The sequence below is a fragment of the Oncorhynchus tshawytscha genome, linkage group LG22 (genome assembly GCF_018296145.1).
Source record: "Oncorhynchus tshawytscha isolate Ot180627B linkage group LG22, Otsh_v2.0, whole genome shotgun sequence".
In the NCBI taxonomy this organism is placed as follows: domain Eukaryota; kingdom Metazoa; phylum Chordata; class Actinopteri; order Salmoniformes; family Salmonidae; genus Oncorhynchus; species Oncorhynchus tshawytscha.
In genome coordinates this window covers 24,938,088-24,956,060 of record NC_056450.1, presented here as the reverse complement: position 1 = coordinate 24,956,060, position 17,973 = coordinate 24,938,088, and the positions used below count along the sequence as shown (strand labels likewise).

At 44.0% G+C, this 17,973-nt stretch overlaps 1 protein-coding gene across 4 annotated transcripts in view; it reads left to right on the top strand.

Annotated features, from left to right (window-relative positions):
- The window catches only part of LOC112222175 (nuclear receptor coactivator 3), a 112,430-nt gene that overhangs the window by 77,716 nt on the left and 16,741 nt on the right, over positions 1-17,973 (top strand). For all 4 annotated transcript variants that reach the window (XM_024384847.2, XM_024384846.2, XM_024384849.2 and 1 more), the window contains 2 exons: positions 6,922-7,029; positions 7,938-8,098. In XM_024384847.2, coding sequence (XP_024240615.1) covers positions 6,941-7,029; positions 7,938-8,098 — 250 coding nt within the window. In that variant the 5' untranslated portion in view covers positions 6,922-6,940. The remainder of the gene's footprint in view (positions 1-6,921; positions 7,030-7,937; positions 8,099-17,973) is intronic.

The window sequence follows — 17,973 nt, the reverse complement described above, 5'->3', positions numbered from 1 at the left end:
TCAATTCACATATGGTGTCCAGGGCACAGCTGGGAGCTGAGGGGGGTCTATAACAAGCGGCAACAATGAGGGACTTATATTTCTGGAAACTTTTAATTTTTAAAAGTAGAAGCTCTAACTATTTGGGCATAGACCTGGATAGTATGACAGAACTCTACAGGCTAACTCCGCCCGCTTTAGCAGTTCTATCTTGATGGAAAATGTTGTAATTGGGGATGGAAATTTCAGAATTTTTGGTGGTCTTTCTAAGCCCGGATTCAGACACGGCTAGGACATCAGGGTTGGTGGAGTGTGCTAAAGCAGTGAATAATGCGAACTTAGGGAGGAGGCATCTGATGTTAACATGCATGAACCCAAGGCTTTTGTGGTTATAGAAGTCAACAAATGAGAGCGCCTGGGGACACACAGGGCCTGGGTTAACCTCTACATCACCAGAGGAACAGAGGTGGAGTAGGATGAGGGTACGGCTAACGGCTATAAGAACTGGTCGTCTAGTGCGTTGGGAACAGAGAATAAGGATAGGAAGGATATTGACCTCATCCCGTCAGAAGAGGATGCCTGGTTATTCTTTAAAAGTGCCTTCCTCACCATCTTAATTAAGCATGCCCCATTCAAGAAATGTAGAACCAGGAACTCAAATCAAATCAAATGTATTTATATAGCCCTTCGTACATCAGCTGATATCTCAAAGTGCTGTACAGAAACCCAGCCTAAAACCCCAAACAGCAAGCAATGCAGGTGTAGAAGCACGGTGGCTAGGAAAAACTCCCTAGAAAGGCCAAAACCTAGGAAGAAACCTAGAGAGGAACCAGGCTATGTGGGGTGGCCAGTCCTCTTCTGGCTGTGCCGGGTGGAGATTATAACAGAACATGGCCAAGATGTTCAAATGTTCATAAATTACCAGCATGGTCGAATAATAATAAGGCAGAACAGTTGAAACTGGAGCAGCAGCACGGCCAGGAAGACGGGGGACAGCAAGGAGTCATCATGTCAGGTAGTCCTGGGGCATGGTCCTAGGGCTCAGGTCCTCCGAGAGAGAGAAAGAAAGAGAGAAGGAGAGAATTAGAGAACGCACACTTAGATTCACACAGGACACCGAATAGGACAGGAGAAGTACTCCAGATATAACAAACTGACCCTTGCCCCCCGACACATAAACTACTGCAGCATAAATACTGGAGGCTGAGACAAGACAGGAGGAACTGATATAGCTCTTGGTTCTCTCCAGACCTGACTTCCCTTAACCAGCACAAAAACATCATGGGGTGTTCTGCATTAGCATCGAATAGCCCCCGTGATATGCAACTTTTCAGGGAAGTTAGGAACCAATATGCACATGCAGTTAGGAAAGCTAAGGCTAGCTTTTTCAAGCAGAAATTTGCATCCTGTAGCACAAACTCAAAAAAGTTCTGGGACACTGTAAAGTCCATGGAGAATAAGAGCACCTCCTCCCAGCTGCCCACTGCACTGAGGCTAGCAAACACTCACTGCCGATAAATCCACTATAATTGAGAATTTCAATAAGCATTTTTCTACGGCTGGCCATGCTTTCCACCTGGCTACCCCTAACCCAATCAACAGCCCTCCAGCCCCCACAGCAACTCGTCCAAGCCCCCCCCCCCCATTTCTCCTTCATCCACATCCAGATAGCTGATGTTCTGATAGAACTGCAAAATCTGGACCTTCTCTTTCTAACATTATCTGCCGTAATTGTTGAAACCCCTATTACTAGCCTGTTCAACCTCTCTTTTGTATCGTCTGAGATTCCCAAAGATTGGAAAGCTGCCGCAGTCATCCCCCTCTTCAAAGAGGGAGACACTCTAGACCCAAACTGCTACAGACCTATATCTATCCTACCCTTCGAAAGCCAAGTGAACAAACATATTACCGACCATTTTGAATACCACCGTACCTTCTCCACTATGCAATCTGGATTCAGAGCTGGTCATGGGTGCACCTCAGCCACGCTCAAGGTCCTAAACGATATCATAACCGCCATCGATTAAAGACATTACTGTGCAGCCGTAAAACTAAATGCATGCTCTTCAACTGATCGCTGCCCTCACCTGTCCGCCTGTCCAGCATCACTACTCTGGACGGTTCTGACTTAGACTATGTGGACAACTACAAATACCTAGGTCTCTGGTTAGACTGTAAACTCTCCTTCCAGACTCATATTAAGCATCTCCAATCCAAAATTAAATCTAGAACCGGCTTCCTATTTCGCAACAAAGCATCCTTCACCCATGATGCCAAACATACCCTTGTAAAACTGACCATCCTACCGATCCTCGACTTCGGCGATGTCATTTGCAAAATTAGCCTGCAACACTCCACTCTACAAGTTGGATGCAGTCTATCACAGTGCCATCCGTTTTGTCTCCAAAGCCCCATATACTACCCACCACTGGGATCTGTATGCTCTCGTTGGCTGGCCCTCGCTTCATACTCGTTGCCAAACCCACTGGCTCCAGGTCGTCTACAAGTCTCTGTTAGGTAAATCCCCGCCTTAGCTCACTGGTCACCATAGCAGCACCCACCGGTACGCACTCCAACAGGTATATCTCACTGGTCACCCCCAAAGCCAATTCTTCCTTTGGCCGCCTTTCCTTCCAGTTCTCTGCCGCCAATGACTGGAACAAACTGCAAAAAACACTTAGGCTGGAGACTCATATCTCCCTGACTAGCTTTAAGCACCACCTGTCAGAGCAGCTCACAGATCACTGCACCTGTACATAGCCCAACTGTAAATAGCCCATCCAACTACCTTATCCCCATACTGTTATTTATTTTATTAATCTTGCTCCTTTGCACCCCAGTATCTCTACTTCCACATTCATCTTCTGCACATCTATCACTCCAGTGTTTAATTGGTATATTGTAATTACTTCGCCACAATGGCCTATTTATTTATTTCTACCATATTATTGACTGTATGTTTGTTTATTCCATGTTTCAGTCTGTTGTATGTTTCGAACTGCTTTGCTTTATCTTGGCCAGGTCGCAGTTGCAAATGAGAACTTGTTCTCAACTAGCCTACCTGGTTAAATAAAGGTGAAATAAAACAAATAAAAGGAGCAGATTTGATTGATTCAGGGCATAATGTACAGACAAGGGTATGGTATGGTGCAAGTACAGTGGAGTTAAACCTAGGCATTGAGTGACGATGAGAGAGGTTGCATCTCTGGAGGCGCCAGTTAACCTAGGTGCAGTCTCCGCAAGTTTGGGGAGTGGGACAAAGGAGCTATCTGAGGCATGTTGAGTGGAACTAGGGGCTCTGCAGTAAAATAAAACAATGAGATCTATCCTAAACAACAGCATACAAGGCATATTGACATTAGAGAGAGGCAGTAAGCATTCACAGGTGCTGATTGGGAGAGCTAAGACAACAACGGGTAAGACAACAACGGGTAAATGGCGATGAATGGGCAGAGATGGTCAGTTAGCTACACACAGGGCCGGAGTTCGAGTCTGGGGCTGACAGATAAACAAAATGAAGTACCGTGTTAATGAACAGTTAGGAAAATGTGGCGAAGGACATTTGATCTGCAGCATTTTAATTTACCGGACATTTGAGAAATGTACATGACCTATATGCATTGAGTGCGTAACCTGAGTAGGGTGTTCACCCAGTGGTTAGAATGACAGAAATCACATTTAGATAATGGTATTTCATAATAACAGAACATGCAAGTTGAATATTGCAATGGTGTGCTGTCTTTCTTACCGAATTCTGATGTACACTTTGAAGATGTTAGAATAACGGTCCACTTTTACTTTTCCTCAGCCAACTAGACATGTAACGAACAGCAAAATCCCTGGCTTATGTCAATCTACTATCCCCTATAGTAGAAAAGTTGACCTATTCCATAGATCAGCTTGTTCGAGACTCTGGGGCAGTTGTGGGACCATAGATCCCTGGGGTATTTCATTAAAAAAAGTTAAAAAGCAATAAGTCTGATGCAACAGATGAGAACGTTTATCTTAAAATGTTGATAAACTATTATTTTTTTAAGCTTACGAGGCAGTAGGTTACGCGTGCATGTTCTGTCCATAGTGAAATTAGTGGGAAAACAATTGACAAAATCGCACCGCACAAGCAAGCAGTTTCATGAGACAGAGGAAAATATCAGTTTGAAATTTTGAAAGTTGGGAGATCTAATATGCAACAACTAGCGTGGGTTGCTAATATGACTAGGGTTGTGCCTTTGGCTACTGGACAATGAAAGAATGTTCATATACAAATTATTTTCTCCATGAATATGGTCTGATTTTGGCTACGCTACTTTGAAGGTAAGACATGCCTCATATATAATAAAACGGTCAACTTTCAAACAATGAAGTATATGTTTATTCTTACTTTCTCCAGCTCATTACAAAGTGGTGTGTGACGTGCTGATGTAGCTTGCCTTCCGTTGCCTATGCATTTGCTGTTTGAGATGCTGCTGTAGTAGCAGCTCTCGCACTGTCTGACAGATTTGTTGCGTAAAGGCTCTGTATGCTGTACGTGTATGATAAATAAAATACATAATGAATATACTATATACACGCGCCAATTCAATTCCACCCCCTGTACCTGGATTTTGAACTACTCCCCTCTGGGCACAGGTATAGGGCACCCCTCAGCAGGAAAAACAGAACTAGACAATAATTTGTGCCAGGTGTGATATCCCTCCTAAATAGCTCGGGCTAATGTTCCTATCGACTCTGTGAGGCCAGCAGCAGGCTAGTCTTTTTTTATTTTTTATCTTTTATTTTTCTTTATTATAATTATTATTATTTTATTGATATGTAACTGTTATGAAAGTTGTATTGTCAATTTGTTTTGTATTTAAACGCCACTTTAAATGTGTACATCACCCTGCAACAAAATTTCCCCATGGGAACAATAAAATCAGTAAGTAAGTACTAAATTATGCAAATGAACCTATAGACCGATAAGCATGATCAGTCAAATGTATTTCCATCAATTGTTATTTCATTGAATAGTCTAAAAAGCATTTCGCAGTGGGATTTTCTCTTCTCTGACAATTGGCCAGCACTGATTTTTATCGTCTTTTAAAAATATATATATAATAATAACCGGCTAACGGAAACCCTGGTCCACACTAAGGGAGGCAGAGCATCACACCACTGTCCAACATTGTCAAGCATTAATTTAGGTGACGTTATCAGGTAGGAAGGTAAGACCCAGATGCAAACAACGTCAAATTAACAATGGTTTAATAATCCAACAGGTGCAGGCAATAGACAGGTCAAGGCAGGCAGGGGTCAGTAAACCAGAGGTGGGCCAACTGTACTGGACGGCAGGTAGGCTCAGGGTAGGCAGAGGTCAATAATCCAGAGGTCGGTCAAAGGTACAGGACGGCAGGCAGGGTCAGGGACAGGTAGAGTGGTCAGGCAGGCGGGCTCAGAACCAGGAGGGTGAGAAAAAAGAGAGACTGGGAAAAGCAGGAGCTGAAACACAAAAATGCTGGTTGACTTGACAAACAAGCTGAACAGGCAACAGACAAACAGAGAACACAGGTATAAATACAAAGGGGATAATGGGAAAGATAGGTGACACCTGGAGGGGAGTGAAGACCATCACAAAGACAGGTGAAATAGATCAGGGTGTGACAGATGTTGCCGGACCAGCAGGCTTGATCGAATGCATAGGCTGGGTAAAACATCTGTTCTTGGGTCGTTCTAGTGGGCTAATTTTATAATGCAATATTTGGAGTTGAGTCAACCGCTGGGATAATGTAGCAACAAACTTAGTCTTTCTGTGAAGCCGATCATATGTCCTTGCAATGATTGAAATTAAAATATGTATCACAGTGATGGATAAACAGGCTACCACTAATAATTATAACATAAACTATCTGTAAAATAAATGGATAGAATGAGAGAATGGCGACACTGCTTCCTTTCCCTCTGGTGGATTTATTTTCTATTCATTAGAGGCTTCATGCATGTCAGTCAGAGGGTAACCATGTAATCAATGGAATAAAAATGATGCACTTGCTGTGAAGGTTAAGAAAGGCACTGGAGTGTGGTTCTCCTCCCGATCGTGCACCACCGAGACTCAAAGCTCATGGGCCTGTCTACATGCGTCCTTTTCTTCTTTCTCTCTCCTCCCTCTCTCTTCCACTCCTTCTCTCACTCTCTTCCCGCTCTCCCTCTTGCTACCTCCCCTTCACCTCGCTTTTCCCTCTCCCTCTCTGCTCCCTCTCTCTGTCTCCCACCGCTCTCTTATCCTCCTGCTCTCTTCCTGAATCTCCCCCCTCTATGTCCTCTCCCTTTCTGTCTCCTACCTCATTCACTCTCCCTCCTTTTGCATTCACTCTCTCTCCCCCTGCCCCCTCTCACTTTTCCCCAGCGTCACTGGTAAAGAAATGGACTAATCAGCATAGACTTCCTGCTGCCGACTTCTCGCTCTCCTCTCCCCCCTCCTTTGCCAGCCCACTTCCTGTATACCGAGTGTGATGCATTGTGGGAGACAGACGTCTGTCTTAACCGGGTTAGTCGTGCAGCCTGGCTTACTGTCAGAGACGCTGCTAATCCTGCTACGTGTGTGTGTGTGTCTGTGTGTCTGTCTGTGCCAGTCCTACACACACTCTACCCTGAAAGAGAAGGAAGCAGACGTTGCTAAATGCAATATCGATTTTTCATATTGTGCCAAGAGTGTCTTATTTGCATAATATAAGCTTAAGAGTACCCTGGTTGTATATGTATATTTAACATAAAGCTTCTCCTTCATGTCGGTGTGGGTGTCTGTCTTTGGGTTTGAACAATAGCCATAAGGTTAGATGTGTTTATATATGGAGGTTTCCTACACCTGTTTGTCTTTTTCCCTCATAGCCACATTAACATATTATTGGCCATCCCTCAAATCATCTCACCTGTTGTCAAAGGGTTTGTGTTTCCTGTCCCTGTCAGGTGCTGATATGTGTACACGATGAGCGGACTGGGGGACAACTCCATGGAGCCTCTGAGCTCGGAAAACCGAAAACGCAAGCTCTCCACCTGCGACACGCCCGGTCTGGGGTGAGTAGGGGGCTGGTGACAAAACATACAAATATATTTTGCCAAGTCCGATAATACACATTTTTATTCATACATTTGGAATTACAACAGGGTGTATGTAGCCTTTTTACTGTATTCTACTGTAGGTCAACCCTGGCTACAAACTCTGGAGATCACTAGTAGCTGTAGTCATTCACCTTAAGAGTATCTAGTCTACACTCAAGTCTACACAGGCAGCCCAATTCAGATTTTTTTCACCCCTAATTGGTCTTTTGACCATTCACATCAGATCTTTTCACATCAGATATTTTTCAGAGCTGATCTGATTGGTCAAAATGCCAATTAGTAAAATAAAAGATCAGAATTGGGCTGCCTGTGTAAACATAGCCAATTTGTACCAGTTTGAAACCGGTTACACAATATTTGACCATTAGATTATTTCGGTGGGATATTGGGTTAAGCTCATCATTGACCTGTTGGAAACCAGTTTCTGTTTGAATAGTCTGAAAATCCATTCTCAAAGTCATGGAAGGTTGAATGTGTATGTCCAAGCATGGATGAGTCAATGCTGAGAGAATGAAAGATTGTTATTGTAGTGATCGAACCACATCCCCAGAATGCTATACTGTACTTGACATTCGGGCACATTAAAGACTCTGGGCAGATTCGGTAACCTTAAACATGGAAATAGGCCGTTTTCGTAGTCAAACTACCAGCGTCATATTCAGTCGGGCATGATTTTTTGTAATTTTTTAAAAGTGTTTTGAAATGGATAACAAATACAAGCATTTCTTATTGTACAATTTCAGGTAGTCCCTCCCTGTTTCAGTCCATTTTCTTCCATGTGGTGCCTAATGAATAGAACCCTGGTAAAACAACTGTAAATAATGGTGAATACCGGTAATAACACATAGTGGTACACCCTGTAGGTGTGAGCGGAGACGGCGGGAGCAGGAGACTAAATACATCGAGGAGCTGGCCGAATTGATCTCTGCCAACCTCGGTGACATCGACAGCTTCAACGTCAAGCCAGACAAGTGTGCCATCCTCAAGGAGACGGTGCGCCAGATCAGACAGATAAAAGAGCAGGGTGAGTAGAGACAGACACCCATTGTAGCTGTGGGTAACCCATTAGTAATATCTGCAACTTTATCACTGACTACACAGTACCACTGCTAGACATGGCTGTCTCAGAACCAGTACTGTGGCAATGACAGAAATGGCACCCTATTCCCTATTTTGGACACTACTTTTTGTCAGCCTTTGGACAAGACTAATAGTAAACCCATCACCATTACTTTCATCATATCGTCCCTTAAATCTGTGGCTCCCAATGTTGTTAGTGCACCTAAAACATGTGGAGTGTTATTGGCCTTGATCATAGTCTAGCAGATGTGACCGTAGCACTGGAGTGGCGCTGGAGTAGCACTGGAGTGGCACTGGTTTAGCACTGGAATGGCACTGGTTTAGCACTGGAGTGGCACTGGTTTAGCACTGGAGTGGCACTGGTTTAGCATTGGAGTGGCACTGGATTAGCACTGGAGTGGCACTGGTTTAGCACTGGAGTGGCACTGGATTAGCACTGGTTTTGCACTGGAGTAGCACAGGTTTAGCACTGGAGTGGCACTGGATTAGCACTGGAGTGGCACTGGATTAGCACTGGAGTGGCACTGGTTTAGCATTGGAGTGGCACTGGATTAGCACTGGAGTGGCACTGGTTTAGCACTGGAGTGGTACTGGATTAGCACTGGTTTAGTACTGGAGTGGCACTGGAGTGGCACTGGAAAGCCAGATGGGCTAAGAGGGAGGCAATTAGAGCTGATAGTATGGAGCAGGTCTGTGAGAGGGCTGGAGCCCTGGCTGTGTGTCTTTCCCCCAGAGCAGCTGGGCCAGGGAGAGGAGGGGAGGGGAGGGATGGAGGAGAGGGAGAACTGTGGGCCCAGGTGCACAGAGCCACAGACTCATCCATCACTCATTCATCTCCAGACCATTTCACAGCCTGGGCTGTTGGGGATTGTTTGGGGGGGGAACTTTGGCAGGGCTTTGTGTGCATGTCACTTCTTCTGTGTGTCTGTCTGTGTGTGTCTGTGTGTGTGTGTGCGTGTGTGTGTGTGCGTGTCTGCGTGTGTGTGTGTGTGTGTGTGCGTGTGTGCGTGTGTGCGTGCGAGAGCAACTATGGTTGTGTAACTGCCGTTACAGGTAATCAAAGTGGACTGCTTTGCCTCCGTTATTGTCTGGTATAATCTTGTTGAAGTTGTTGTAGATAGTGAATCATTTGCAGACTTTTACAGTACTTTTACATGACTTTTGATGCATGTTTCATTCCCCCTTTGGATAGGCACCACAGGTGTTCACAATGGCTTGGAGGCACAGGAGGTTGGTGGTATCTTAATTAGGGAGGACAGGCTCATAGTAGCGGCTGAGACGGAGTAAATGAAATGGAATCGAACACATAAAACTCATGGTTTCCATGTGTTTGATACCATTCCATTTACTCCATTCCAGTCATTATTATGAGCCGTCCTCCCCTCAGCAGCCTTCTGTGATGGGCATTGGTAGGGGAACCGCAGGGAGTAGTAGGCTTAAGTTGGCCCTAGACACTGATTTAAGATCAGTTTAGTGTCCTAGATCTAGCTGAGCCTAATTGAGTGGGAGGATTATAGTCTGAACAGAGACTGAGGCAGGGGGAAGTGACAGTCAGTCTGAACAGAGACCAAAACTAAGGCAGTGGGAGGTGATAGTCAGTCTGAATAGAGACCGAAACTGAGGCAAGGGAAGGTGACAGTCAGTCTGAACAGAGACCGAGACTGAGGCAGGGGGAGGTGACAGTTAGTCTCTGCCACCTCGACAGGAAGGGGAAGTACAGCTGGCACTGACTCTCCGGAGACAGGTTGCCATAGTTACCGGAAGTGAATAATAAAGTGCCATTGGATTTCACTCTTTACAACTCTGTCTGGTTCTCTCTTTCTTTCTTTCTTTCTACGAATTTGTTCTCAACCTTTCTCTTTCTTTATTTCTCTCTCTTTCGCTCTCCCTCTGTCTACCCCTTCTCTCTCCCTCTGTCTCTCTACCTTTCCTTCTACCTCTCCACCACCTCCCTCTCCTTCTGTACCCCTCTTCCCATTTTCTCTATCCCCTCTCTCTCAATTAAATGTTAATTTAAGGTCAACACTTTATTGGCATGGGAAACATATGATAGCATTGACAAAGCAAGTGAAGTAGATAATAAACAAAAGTGAAATGAACAATAAAAATTAACAGTAAACATTAAGAATAAATGTGCAAATAGTTCAAGTACAAAATAAAATTAAAATAAACATAAATATGGGTTGTATTTACAATGGTGTTTGTTCTTCACTAGTTGCCCTTTTCTTGTGGCAACAGGTCACAAATATTGCTGCTGTGATTGCACACTGTGGTATTTCACACAATAAATATGGGAGTTTATCAAAATTGTGTTTGTTTTCAAATTCTTTGTGGTCTGTGTAGTCTGTGGGAAATTAGTGTCTCTAATATGATCATACATTTGGCATGAGGATAGGAAGTGCAGCTCAGTTTCCACTTCATTTTGTGGCAGTGTGCACATAGCCTGTCTTCTCTTGAGAGCCAGGTCTGCCTACGGTGGCCTTTCTCAATAGCAAGGCTATGCTCACTGAGTCTGTAGATAGTCAAAGCTTTCCTTAAGTTTGGGTCAGTCACAGTGGTCAGGTATCCTAAGATTTGTATTTGACCATGTATATGTTTACCCATACATCTCCGTTTGGATAGATAACTCTTCGTGTTGTTGTTTGTTTAGTATTTTCCAATTTTCCCAGAAGTGGTTCGAGTCTATGGATTCTTCAATTACGTTGAGCTGATTTCTGACGTACTGTTCCTTATTTTTCTGTAGTGTATTTCTGTATTGTTTTAGTGATTCACCATAGTAAAGGCTCAGGATTTCTGGGTCTCTATGTTTTTGTTTGGATAGGTTTCTAGATTTCTTTCTTTAGTTTTTGCATTCTTCGTAAAACCATTTGTCATTGTTATTAATTTTCTTCAGTTTTCTATTTGACTTTTTTAGATTTGATTGAGAAGCTGAGAGGTCAAATATACTATTTAGGTTTTCTACTGCCAAGTTTACATTTTCACTTTTTGTCCAGGAAGTTGTCTAAAAGGGATTGAATTTGTTGTTGCCTAAATGGTTTTTGGTAGGTTTCCACACTACTTTCCTTTCATCTAAAGTATTTCTTTATAATTATTCAGTTCCTTTGGCTTTGATGCCTCATGATTGAGTATTACTCTGTTCAAGTAGACTGTGATTTTGCTGTGACCTGATAAGGGTGTCAGTGGGCTGACTGAATGCTTTGAGAGACTCTGGGTTGAAGTCAGTGATAAAGTAGTCTACAGTACTACTGCCAAGAGATGAGCTATAGATGTACCTACCCCTCGAAACCTATCTTTGACTTTGTACATACCAGCGTACGACAGAGCTGCAGGAGTTGTGACCCGTTTTTTTTGGTCATGTTGTGCCTTGGGAGGCATATGGGGCAGGGATTGCTGTCACCTCCAGGTAGGTGTTAGTCCCCCTGTGTGCTGAGGGTGTCAGGTTCTTGTCCAGTTCTGACATTTAGGCCGCCACAGACTAGTACATGTCCCTGGGCCTGGAAATGATTGATTTCCCCCTCTAGGATCTCTACCTTCAGAGCAGGGCTGGCTGTTTTTCTTTCTGTTTGCTGTATCTGTCCCCTCTGGGACCTAATCAGATGGAAGGATTCCTGTAGCCCAGCTCCAGATAGCTTCTGCATTAATACTGCTGTTGCCTAGTGCCTGCCTGGATCTCTGCCAGCCAGTCCCTCTTAAATCTCACACTAAATATAAACTATGAAGGCAGCAAGGCAAGTTGCTACCTAGTCCAAACCATACACTATACTGCTCTGGTCTACGTCCAGCCCTGGTCTGGTCTCAGCCCCTTCGCTCCTCAGACAGAGAAGGCTGCATATGGATGTTGCTCCCCTTACCTGGTGCTTTGTGTGGAGGGAAGGTTGGGAAACGCTGACCCCTGGTGGTTGTTGGAGCTTTAATAAGTGGATTGTGATGTAGTTACACAGATCTGTGTCTAAAGAGTTTACTTTACACCTTTCACAGCTCATCTCTTCATACTTTTAATGTTTTCTTATTTGCACACACACTTTCACAGGAGATTGTACAGGAGATGTGTGTTAGGAATTCAAGGTGTGTTAGGAATTTAAGATGGCGCCGAAGGGGAGGGCTGCGATCTTATCGGCTCTTATCCAACCATGCTATTTTGTTTGTTTTTTCACGTTGTTCGTAATTTGTTTTGTACATAATGTTGCTGCTACCGTCTCTTATGACCCGAAAAGAGCTTCTGGACATCAAAACTGAGATTACTCACCTCAAATTGGACGAGGAGTTCTTCATCAATGAGTCGGATGCGAGGGATATACTACAGATACCCGATCAGGCCCAGATCCCCGTGATTCGCTGGAAAGGGAAACGTAGGTTCCGCGGAAAGAGATCAGGATGCCTTGTGAGGATCAGGCGACGAGTGGCTAATCTGCCCTTGCCTTCCGTTCTGCTAGATAACGTTCAATCGCTGGAAAATAAATGAGACGAACTGAAAGCACGTATATCCTACCAACGGGACATTAAAAACTGTAATATCTTATGTTTCACCGAGTCGTGGCTGAACGACAACATTAAGAACATACAGCAAGCGGTTTAAACACTCTATCGGCAGGACAGGACAGCAGCCTATGGTAAGTCACGGGGCGGAGGCCTACGCATATTTGTAAACAATAGCTGGTGCATGATATCTAAGGAAGTCTCAAGGTTTTGCTCACCTGAGGTAGAGGTAGAGTATCTTGTGTTAAGCTGTAGACCATACTATCTACCTAGAGATTTTTCATCTGTATTTTTCGTAGCTGTCTTACATACCACCACAGACCGAGGCTGGCACTAAAACCGCACTCAATGAGCTGTGTTCCGACATAAGCAAGCAGGAAAACACTCATCCAGAGGCGGCACCCCTAGTGGCCAGGGACTTTAATGCAGGAAAACTTCAATCAGTTTTACCTCATTTCTATCAGCATGTTAAGTGTGCAACCAGAGGGAAAAAAAATTATAGACCACCTTTACTCCACACACAGAGAGGTGTTCAAAGCTCACCCTCCATTTGGCAAATCTGACCATAACTCTATCCTCCTGATTCCTGCTTACAAGCAAAAATTAAAGCAGGAAGCACCAGTGACTCGGTCTATAAAAAGTGGTCAGATGAAGCAGATGCTAAACTACAGGACTGTTTTGGAAGCACAAACTGGAATATGTTCCGGGATTCTTCCGTTGGCATTGAGGAGTACAACACATCAGTCACTGGCTTTATCAATAAGTGCATCGAGGACGTCATCCCCACAGTGACTGTACATACATACCCCAACCAGAAGCCAAGCCAACATTCGCACTGAGCTAAAGGGTAGAGCTGCCACTTTCAAGGAGTGGGACTCTAACCCGGAAGCTTATAATAAATCCTGCTATGCCCTCCGACGAACCATCAAACAGGCAAAGCGTCAATACAGGACTAAGATCGAATCGTACTACACCGGCTCCGATGCTCGTCGGATGTGGCAGTGCTTGCAAACTATTACAGACTACAAAGGGAAGCACAGCCGAGAGCTGCCCAGTGACACAAGCCTACCAGACAAGCTAAATAACTTCTATGCTCGCTTCGAGGTAAGTAGCACTGAAACATGCATGAGACCATCAGCTGTTCCGGACAACTGTGTGATCACGCTCTCCGTAGCCGATGTGAGTAAGACCTTTAAACAGGTCAACATTCACAAGGCCGCAGGGCCAGACGGATTACCAGGATGTGTACTCCGAGCATGCGCTGACCAACTGGCAAGTGTCTTCACTGACATTTTCAACCGCTCTCTGTCTGAGTCTTTGATACCAACATGTTTCAAGCAGACCACTGTCGTGACTTTACTATCATTAACTGAAGACTGATAGTTTTTATAAAAAATTCTCTGTAATTAGTTATTACGCGATCAACTGATTAATCACGTAACTAATTAACTAGGAAGTCGGGGCACCAAGGAAAAATATTCAGATTACAAAGTTATCATTTCCCAAAATAACTTTTCAGATCTTTTATCTGATCAATTAGTCTTCGAATTAATTAATTATTTACTTTACCTCACGTTAGTCTCATTTCTAATGTCGTAAATTATTGGTTATCTGCACGAACCCAGTCGTCACTATGAGTCATCCATACATCAATTCATTGTCTTAAATCATTTATTTAGTACTAACTAAGTAATTCACAGAAATGCATAAACAAACAAGGTAAATGTGGTTACATGAAATGATAGGAGAATGTGCCCTAGTGGGCTAAACCGGCATGGCGGCTTGTTAGACAAAAGGCGAAGTGGGGGTCGACTAAGAAGTCACTACAGAGTGATAATTATAATATTTGAAATGCTAATCCTTTGCACATGAACGCTCACTCATTCGGGAACAATTGCAATCAATATATATATTTACGCTCAGTGTGTCGTCTTGATCGCTGGTGAAAAGTTAATTTATTTTGTAGAATTGTCCGTCTCTCTCCCTCTCTCTCTCTCGGTTGTGGTTAGAGGGGATTGTTCAGAGTGACATTCATTATAGAACGGTTGTTTCTGCGGTTGTCGTTCTTCGTGGACAATGATACCGAATTCCTAGCTGCAGACTAGTAATTAATATCAAAGACTTGTTCTTATTCTGTCGGTATCGATAGTCTAAGAGTTTAACCACGTGGTATGGTTAAAAGATTCAGCAATAGTCTTACAACCCTTGTCCTCCTAATGGAGAAAAACATGGTCTGCAACCTTTAGCCATCTCGTCATTGAGGTAAGCTCGGTCTGCTGATAATTTCTCAAAGTTGGGTTTTATTCGGAATGGCAGAAAAGGGGCTGTCCCAGGAGGCCTGACCCTAACTGGGCTCAGGGGCGGTCCTCTGATTTAGTTCAAATCAAAAGGGAATTGTATCTTTCTTCATTAAACAGTCCAAAATCATATTACACAATCATACAAACAGTATCATACTCACTCATTCATCTTATACAACAATTAGATGTAAAACTCATATCTGAGGCTATTATATAAACAGCGTTATGGTAATGTGGCCACACCATCTCCCATGAGCTTCCCAAGTTGTGACAAACGGACCAGTTCGTAGCTGGATTCTTCACCGATCTTTTATACTTTCTCCGGAACATGAAATTTGTTCGTACCTCAAGTTCTGTGAGGTGGAAGGATTTCCTTTGTTCTCCATGAAAATCTACTCTCTCTCTCTGCTGTGTGGCCATGTGGCAGGGTCTTCTCAGGAATTTACGACGTCTCTCTGACTACAGCAACCTAGTTGAAGGAGGCAAGGGGGAGGCAGGGAGAGGGAGATGGGCTTGCTATACCCAAAGAGGCCAACGTCATGACATACCCCCCCCTGGTGGTTTGGATCTTGTTTGACCTGCAAGTTATAAATCAACATAAAATCATGAACACGTGATGTCCTGTTTGTAGATCATCGTTGTAGTCCCCTCTGGTGGTTGAACAAGGTAGGCTTTTCTGAAAGCGGAGCAGTCCACCACAAGGATGGCAGTTGATGTCCGGTTGGTGATCGCCATTGCGGTCCCTTCTAGTGATGTACCTTGGTAGGTTCCCTGGAAGCTACAAAGTACCCCAGAGAGGGCCAGGGGATGTCCTGGTTGGTGATTGCTGTTGCCCCCCCCCCTCTGGTGGTTTACCTTGGTAGGCTCTCTGACAGCGGGGTATGCCGCCACAATGATGGGCCGTGGGTGTCCGGATTTGGGGTCGCCTTTCCGGACCCGTCATCTGGTCGTCGTCCAGACTGGAAGATCTGGGTAGTAACTTAGGCAGATGTTAACCACGCACGCACACACACTCATGAAATATATATAATTACATTCATTCCCCAATGAGCGGCGTTGTGGCACTAAGTGATGGTTGTATGGGGACTTTGTTTATGGCTCTATCACTTCCTAAGTGTCAAAGGAACTGAACCGAAAAGGAATGAAAGCATAAACAAAATATATACAAAATATAGTTCTCACACAAAAATCATCTAATTGGACTGTATTCTATATACGTCCAATGTTCTGGCAAAATGACTATCATGGCATTGTCTCTAATGCCATATCTAGGGTTTTCCTACTTGGTGTGTTGCTTAGGCACTATTCTAAGTTGATAACTATATGATAAATTTACAGCTGTAAGGCACTCGTTTTGGGCATTCTACAGGGATGACCTATGGACTTCTGGGAAGAAAACTGGTGAGTGCTGTAGAGTCCAAGGCCTAGAAGTAAATGTTCAACTTTACTAAGGCTGGTATTTTGCTTGGACCCTTAAGTGATCCTAGCATAAATCCTAATTGGATGTTCCGTTGTGCATGTGCGTTTATGCTTACACAAGTGCGCATGTCAAGGGAAGAAAACCAAGTATCCTGGCAGATTACAACTTGTGCAGAATGAGTCTGACGTTTCAGGTCAATGCCTGGAGGTCAGTCAGAATTGGTGTCAAGGGAGTCTGTAGTAGTTTTTACTACAAGTCACTGTGTCTTCCAATATTGTAGTGGTGATAGGTATGAAGTAGATTTCATAGCTACAGTGGGGCAAAAAAGTATTTAGTCAGACACCAATTGTGCAAGTTCTCCCACTTAAAAAGATGAGAGAGGCCTGTAATTTTCATCATAGGTACACTTCAACTATGACAGACAAAATGAGAAAAAAAATCCAGAAAATCACATTGTAGGATTTTTTATGAATTTATTTGCAAATTATGGTGGAAAATAAGTTTTTGGCCACCTACAAACAAGCAAGATTTCTGGCTCTCACAGACCTGTAACTTCTTTTTTAAGAGGCTCCTCTGTCCTCCACTCGTTACCTGTATTAATGGCACCTGTTTGAACTTGTTATCAGTATAAAAGACACCTGTCCACAACCTCAAACAGTCACACTCCAAACTACAAAATGGCCAAGACCAAAGAGCTGTCAAAGGACACCAGAAACAAAATTGTAGACCTGCACCAGGCTGGGGAGACTGAATCTGCAATAGGTAAGCAGCTTGGTTTGAAGAAATCAACTGTGGGAGCAATTATTAGGAAATGGAAGACATATAAGACCACTGATAATCTCCCTCGATCTGGGGCTCCACGCAAGATCTCACCCCGTGGGGTCAAAATTATCACAAGAGCGGTGAGCAAAAATCCCAGAACCACACGGGGGGACCTAGTGAATGACCTGCAGAGAGCTGGGACCAAAGTAACAAAGCCTACCATCAGTAACACACTACGCTACCAGGGACTCAAATCCTGCAGTGCCAGACGTGTCCCCCTGCTTAAGCCAGTACATGTCCAGGCCCGTCTGAAGTTTGCTAGAGAGCATTTGGATGATCCAGAAGAAGATTGGGAGAATGTCATATGGTCAGATGAAACCAAAATATAACTTTTTGGTAAAAACTCAACTCGTCATGTTTGGAGGACAAAGAATGCTGAGTTGCATCCAAAGAACACCATACCTAATGTGAACCATGGGGGTGGAAACATCATGCTTTGGTGCTGTTTTTCTGCAAAGGGACCAGGACGACTGATCCGTGTAAAGGAAAGAATGAATGGGGTCATGTATCGTGAGATTTTGAGTGAAAACCTCCTTCCATCAGCAAGGGCATTGAACACACCGCCCGGCAACGAAGGAGTGGCTTCGTAAGAAGCTTTTCAAGGTCCTGGAGTGGCCTAGCCAGTCTCCAGATCTCAACCCCATAGAAAATCTTTGGATGGAGTTGAAAGTCCGTGTTGCCCAGCAACAGCCCCAAAACATCACTGCTCTAGAGGAGATCTACATGGAGGAATGGGCCAAAATACCAGCAACAGTGTGTGAAAACCTTGTGAAGACTTACAGAAAACGTTTGACCTCTGTC